At 47.6% G+C, this 7,500-nt stretch overlaps 1 protein-coding gene across 1 annotated transcript in view; it reads right to left on the bottom strand.

The window, feature by feature from the left end:
- Nucleotides 1–7,500, bottom strand: part of gatd3l (glutamine amidotransferase class 1 domain containing 3, like) — an 11,634-nt gene that overhangs the window by 2,868 nt on the left and 1,266 nt on the right. The window contains exons 4-5 of the mRNA XM_078251685.1: nucleotides 4,094–4,225; nucleotides 2,582–2,674 (exon numbers count right to left, since the gene is read on the bottom strand). Of these exons, the coding sequence (XP_078107811.1) occupies nucleotides 2,582–2,674; nucleotides 4,094–4,225 (225 nt within the window). The remainder of the gene's footprint in view (nucleotides 1–2,581; nucleotides 2,675–4,093; nucleotides 4,226–7,500) is intronic.

The following is a 7,500-nucleotide window of genomic DNA, read 5'->3' as shown; positions in this document are numbered from 1 at the left end:
CGCTACCAATCAGAGCAACGCTAGTTGATAGATTACACTTTAAACTCTGAACACATCTTCCTTTTTTAAGAATGACTTCAGGGCCGTTCGTTGTTCTTTTCTCAAAGAAAAGCTGAACTCCAAGTCTTCCAGAGACCACTGTTCACCAGCAGCAGCAGCAGCCATAAGCCCCGCCCACCCACTCTATACACGATGTGATTGGCCCGACCAGAGTTTGGTTTTTCCAGCTTCCAGAGAGTTGCTAGACGACCCTGGCTGCAGATTACATTTGCTGCCGCTAGGGTGCGTCTAGATTTCTAGGCTACAAAAACAGGACAGTCTTCTATTTATATATTTTATGTGAGGTGTGCAGCCCTTTCACACAGAAATGGATCATAAAGATTTTTTTATTTCTGTTTAAATTAAACTACCAATATACAGGAAACAACTTAATGACCCTAACCCTGTCATTTGTTTTAAACTCAACAAGCAGTTTGTTATATTTTATCAGAATACTGAAAGCAGCAGAACTGAGGACACTTTAAAGTGCCCATATTATGAAAAAGTTATTTTGTGTCTCTGGAGCTTCCACACACATACAGACATGGAAAACAACCCTCCATGCTGTTCTGAGTGAGACACGGTTTCTGAATGTGTCCTGCCTTCAGTCTCCGGGTCAGCTGGTCAACATCTGCACGGCTTTCTACGTCACTAGCCGAGACGAGGGGGCTAGGGGGCTAACCGTTAGCATGCTAGCTCGTTCTCAATGGCAAAACACTGCTACAACACACACTAGTTCACCCTAATCTCCAAAAGAACTACTTCCATGTCCCTGTTCTGCAGGTATTCCACACAAAGGTGGAAGTGTTCCCTCGTTTAGAAGAAGTCTCCCAGCTAATCCTGCCTTGTTCTACTGAAGTTGGAGAAACAGCTAGCTAGCTCATGTAGTCCTTACCTAGCTACTGAGCGTGTAGTCCTTACCTAGCTACTGAGCATGTGGTCCTTACCTAGCTACTGAGCGTGTAGTCCTTACCTAGCTACTGAGCGTGTAGTCCTTACCTAGCTACTGAGCATGTGCGACTGCCAACAAAGATGTTCCAGCAGTGAGAGGTCTCACTCTGTAGCTAAAACAGAGACCTGAACCCAGGGTGAAAAGAGGAGCTGCAGCAATGAGCAGTACAACAAAAATATGGTGTTTTTAGATAATGAAACCATGTAAACCTATTCTGGTACAACCTTTAAATACAACTATGAACCTGAAAATGAGCAGAATATGGGCACTTATCGTTATATATTCAACAATGTTATTGCATAAAGGCCTAGCATATTTTCCTCATATCGTGCAGCCCTAGTCTCCAGTTCTTCAGTTTTTTATAGAATTAATGACAACAGGAAATGATTACGTTGCTGGTGTTATCCTTTGAGTGACAGTTTGAGCCCAGATCAACACTCAGCAAATCTTCATCCTCTGCTTCCTGCTCTGCTGCCAACTCCAGTCTTTAATTCCTGTCACTCCACGCAGCAGCCAAAAGGATCAGTCACTCTCTATCAGATCACAGACTGCATGCTGCCTCAGTGTCACAGCCTTCTTTCTGGCCTGTTTTTGGAATTTCCTTGAGCAAATCAGTCCATCTGAAACTGTCCTCCCCCGAAAACACTGCAAGACGCCATTTGTTCAAGCCTCAATTCTGACCTATATTTATGTTTCTAGTGGCAGCGCCCTCTAGTGGCCGTAGTAGTTCTGACGGGAGCAAGTACATAGAAGAGCGCCAAATGTCCTACTATGGCCACGCCAAGACCCGCCCTTCAATAGCAGCCCGATTGGTTGGGGTTAGGCATTGACCTCGAGTGGTTAAGGTTAGGATAGCCGATTGGTCAGGGGATAGGACCTGAACACATCAGGTTACGTTACCTTGCGTAAGCATGGACGCCTGGCCAATAGTAGTGTGTGAACGGTGGGTCTTGGCGTGGCCATAGTAGGATTCGTAAATTTGCATCCTGGTAAGGAGGCAGGTTGGCGGAGGGGGCTTAATGTCGCTTTGCCAGACCTTCCTCCACAGCTCTGTGGAGGAGGGTCTGTCTAGTCCACACAGCATTCCTGGATGGGAGAAGAACGTGCTCTGATTTATTGGCATTTCTTTAAACCAATCACTGCTCCTCAGATCTCTGCAGGGTAAATCCAGACAGCTAGCTAGACTATCTGTCCAGTTTTCCTCCCAACAAAGACGTTACAGCAGTGAAAGGTCTCACTCTGTAGCTAAAACAGAGAGCTCAACACACAGGGTGAAAAGAGGAGCTGCAGCAATGAGCAGTACAACAAAAATATGGTGTTTTTTGAAAATTAAACCACATAAACCTATTCTGATACAACCTCTAAAATACAATTATGAACCTGAAAATGGACATAATATGGGCGCTTTAAAGTAAAAAAACTCGAAGTTTACTTTTATTTTCAAACTAGAAGGCGCCGCCACTATCAACGTAAAGATGAGTCGTAATTCATGCTTGTACAAACGACTTGTGTCGCTTGTACATGATAGAGTTTCACAGTTTTGCATCTTCAGAACTGATGGATTAAATATACATTAAATGATGCACGTACCCAATCGGCTTGCGTGAGCGGTGGAATTCTTTAAGCACCCTCTCCACGTCGTTGTGCAGCTTGAAGTCTTTGCCGTCCTTCACAAAAGAGCATCTAAAGAGTCACAAAAACCAACATTAGTGCTTCTTCTTCTTCACCACACAGTCTGACGGTAGGTTTCCACATAGAAATGTGGCTTCGCTCTCATTGAGGTTGAATGGAGACGAAAATGAGGACCACTCGAGAACCAATCAGGTCCAAGTGTTTGTGTTTGGAGGCGGTCTGACCAAGATGGCGGAGGTTATCATGAACATGAATATGTGATTAAAATGTTTCTACATGAACATTGGTACTTGTATCAACACAAATTGTGATTTATATGACACAGGAACGTAGTCAGGGCACATACACCACTAAATATACCACCGTATATGTTAGTTTGAACACTCAAACTGTTCAGCTAGCCGACAGGCTAATGGCTAGCACTGTAAGCCTAGCCAGGCAGCTAGGCTACTTGTGCATTTGTTTGATTACATGTTTTGTTGGCGAACATTGACGCTTGTATAAACACAGATTCCACAAGCTACAATAGCGACGATAGCTTGCTAGCAAACTACCTGCTAGCTATCTATGCTACCTAGCTTCAACCCTCTCTGCTAGCTGCCTAGGCTACCTAGCTTCAACCCTCTCTGTTAGCTGCCTAGGCTACCTAGCTTCAACCCTCTCTGCTAGCTGCCTATGCTACCTAGCTTCAACCCTCTCTGTTAGCTGCCTATGCTACCTAGCTTCAACCCTCTCTGTTAGCTGCCTATGCTACCTAGCTTCAACCCTCTCTGTTAGCTGCCTATGCTACCTAGCTTCAACCCTCTCTGCTAGCTGCCTATGCTACCTAGCATCAACCCTCTCTGTTAGCTGCCTAGGCTACCTAGCTTCAACCCTCTCTGCTAGCTGCCTATGCTACCTAGCTTCAACCCTCTCTGCTAGCTGCCTATGCTACCTAGCTTCAACCCTCTCTGCTAGCTGCCTAGGCTACCTAGCTTCAACCCTCTCTGTTAGCTGCCCTAGGCTACCCTAGCTCAACCCTCTCTCTGCTAGCTACCCTATGCTACCCTGGCTTCAGCCCTCTCTGCTAGCTGCCCTAGTGCTGCCTAGCTTCAACCCTCTCTGCTGGCTGCCCTATGCTGCCTAGCTTCAACCCTCTCTGCTAGCTGCCCTGGGCTACCCTGGCTTCAACCCTCTCTGTTAGCTGCCTATGCTACCTAGCTTCAACCCTCTCTGCTAGCTGCCTAGGCTACCTAGCTTCAACCCTCTCTGCTAGCTACCTATGCTACCTAGCTTCAACCCTCTCTGCTAGCTGCCTAGCAGCTGGTGTTCTGTTGCGGTCTGGCGTGTTGTTGTTTTCGCGACCACGCCCCCGAGGCAATATTTCGCTGGCCGAAATTAGCTTGGTGTTTCGCTGTGTGGAACCCTACCGTTAGAGAGATGACTTTAGCTATGTCCCAATTCAGGGGCTGCAACATTTTTTTGTCTCACAGGTTCTTGGTGATGCCATGGCCTCCGGGAAAGATGATGGCATCAAAGCTGTTGACGTCCAGCTTGGAAAGGTCCTGCATCTGCGTCATCCCCTGGCCGTGGCTGAAGCGAGCCGCCTCCATCATCATGTTCCTATGAGACGGCCAGAAATAATCATAAATACTACCCTATGGAATTAATCAAGTCAGGCGTTGTTTATTATCGTTCTCTTTGATTGCTCTTGGCTTTGTACTGTATGTATTTTTGTCTTCTCACTACTATGTTTTGCGTCTTTTGTCATCTTGTTTTTATTGTTGTGTGTTCTGTAATTTGTTAATTGTAAAAAGAGCCAGTAAAGGTACACAGGGAATTCTTTTTTTTTTTATCGTGCACTGTAGAAACTTTCTTGTGAGCATGAGATATTTTCTGTAGCACACAAGAAAGCAATCTACGGCTAGCAAAATGATGCTACCAAAGTACAGGGTCAGCCCTATGGTCCCACAGCCCTATGGTCCCACAGCCCTATGGTCCCACAGCCCTATGGTCCCACAGCCCTATGGTCCCACAGCCCAATGGTCCCACAGCCCTATGGTCCCACAGCCCTATGGTCCCACAGCCCAATGGTCCCACAGCCCTATGGTCCTACAGCATGTTCCCACAGCCCAATGTTCCCACAGCCCTATGGTCCCACAGCCCAATGGTCCCACAGTATGTTCCCACAGCCCTTTGTTCCCACAGCCCTATGTTCCCACAGCCCAATGGTCCCACAGCCCTATGTTCCCACAGCCCTATGTTCCCACAGCCCTATGTTCCCACAGCCCAATGGTCCCACAGTCCAATGGTCCCACAGCCCAATGGCCCCACAGCCCTATGGTCCCACAGCCCTATGTTCCCACAGCCCTATGTTCCCACAGCCCAATGATTCACAGCCCAATGGTCCCACAGCCCCTATGGTCCCACAGCCCTATGGTCCCACAGCCCTATGTTCCCACAGCCCAATGGTCCCAAATCCCTAATGGTCCCACAGCCCCATGTTCCCACAGCCCAATGGTCCCACAGCCCAATGGTCCCCCAGCCCTATGGTCCCACAGCCCATGGTCCCACAGTCCTATGTTCCCACAGCCCTATGTTCCCACAGCCCAATGGTCCCTAGCCCAATGGTGCCACAGCCCTATGTTCACAGCCCAATGTTCCCTACAGCCCTATGTTCCCCATGGCCCAATGGTCCCACAGCCCTATGTTCCCACAAAATGTTCCCACAGCCCTATGGTCCCCTAGCCCAATGGTCCCACAGTATGTTCCCACAGCCCTATGGTCCCACAGCCCTATGTTCCCACAGCCCAATGTTCCCACAGCCCTATGTTCCCACAGCCCAATGTTCCCACAGCCCTATGTTCCCACAGCCCTATGGTCCCACAGCCCTATGGTCCCACAGCCCCTATGGTCCCACAGCCCAATGGTCCCACAGCCCTATGGTCCCACAGCCCTATGGTCCCACAGCCCTATGTTCCTACAGTATGTTCCCACAGCCCTATGGTCCCACAGCCCTATGGTCCCACAGTATGGTCCCACAGCCCAATGGTCCCACAGCCCCTATGGTCCCACAGTCCCTATGTTCCCACAGCCCTATGTTCCCACAGCCCAATGGTCCCACAGCCCAATGGTGCCCACAGCCCTATGTTCCCACAGCCCAATGTTCCCACAGCCCTATGTTCCCTACAGCCCAATGGTCCCACAGCCCTATGTTCCCACAAAATGTTCCCACAGCCCTATGGTCCCACAGTCCCTATGGTCCCACAGCCCTATGGTCCCACAGCCCTATGTTCCCACAGCCCAATGGCCCCACAGCCCTATGTTCCCACAGCCCTATGGTCCCACAGCCCTATGGTCCCACAGCCCTATGGTCCCACAGCCCTATGGTCCCACAGTATGTTCCCACAGTATGTTCCCACAGCCCTATGGTCCCACAGCCCTATGTTCCCACAGTATGGTCCCACAGCCCTATGGTCCCACAGCCCAATGGTCCCACAGCCCTATGGTCCCACAGCCCAATGGTCCCACAGCCCTATGTTCCCACAGCCCAATGGCCCCACAGCCCTATGGCCCCACAGCCCTATGGTCCCACAGCCCTATGGTCCCACAGCCCTATGGTCCCACAGCCCAATGGCCCCACAAAATGTTCCCACAGCCCTATGGTCCCACAGTCCCTATGGTCCCACAGCCCTATGGTCCCACAGCCCTATGTTCCCACAGTATGTTCCCACAGCCCAATGGTCCCACAGCCCTATGGTCCCACAGCCCTATGGTCCCACAGCCCAATGGCCCCACAGCCCTATGTTCCCACATTTCTTTAGGGTTAGGGGGGTAAAATCTAACCCTGTCGGTCTGGGGATTGAACCGACGACCTCCCGGTCACAATCTCGCTTTTCTAACCTCTAGGCCCTAATAAAATATAAATTTGTTGGATGTATATATATTGTGTTTTTTGTTATGTACTTCTTTAATCTTGTTCGTAATACAAAAGTTGTACGCAATAACTAGGTCCTCTGTCAGTCGTTGTCCGTAAAGATGTCCAAAATGGCTTTCCCATTTGGAGATATTTTTAGTGCATTTCGTATATGTTTGTCATTGCATTTTGGGTTCATTGTTATTATTGCAGAATAAGCCTAGTTGTTTCAATTTCAGCAGCACAACAGGTGTAAATGGTAGTAATAGTGGGCCAAGTAAGGGCAGTATGTATAGCACATTTCACACACAAAGCAGGCATTCAGATTTGTTTTTTTGGGGGGGCCTGTGCCCCAGTAGCAACGCCCCTGCTGCTAACATTGTGTGGCTAAAGTTAATATTTCACATTCACAGCAGAAATCAGTTTACAATTACCTTATCATCTTTAACCCTTGTGTTTTCCTCAACATTGACCCGTTTTCAAAGTTTTTAATATCAGAAATATGGGTTTCTTTGAACCAAATTGCCCAAAAATAACATGGATGTACGTTGTATGGAACCCATACAACATTTAAACAAAAATGATTATTTTTGTGGTGTTTTATAGCATTTAAAAAAAAATGTTTAAATGGTTTCAAACCCGTATCCTGACTAAACGTTGACAGTCTGTGATCCACCACAACATCCTCTGATCTTAACTAATAGTCAAAATAATTGATGTCTGCTTTTTTTTAACTCAAACATTTGGTATAATGTCATGTAAGTTAGGTTTATTGGTCATGCATTTAAAAAAGTGTTGAAAAAAGTGTCAAAAACGTTTTAAAAAGCGCCAAAAGCATTGAAAAAAAGTGACAAAAATGTCGAAAAAATCAGCAAAAATAGCTAGGAACACAAGTTCATGGTCGACAGGAAGACAACACAAGGGTTAAGTTTGCTTTTGCATGCTCACAAGGAAAGTTTCTCGTGTGCAGAAGAGAAGGAAA

The sequence above is a fragment of the Sander vitreus genome, chromosome 5, assembly GCF_031162955.1.
Source record: "Sander vitreus isolate 19-12246 chromosome 5, sanVit1, whole genome shotgun sequence".
NCBI lineage: Eukaryota > Metazoa > Chordata > Actinopteri > Perciformes > Percidae > Sander > Sander vitreus.
Note: the sequence above shows the minus strand (reverse complement) of the source record. Positions and strands in the feature narration are given on the sequence as shown.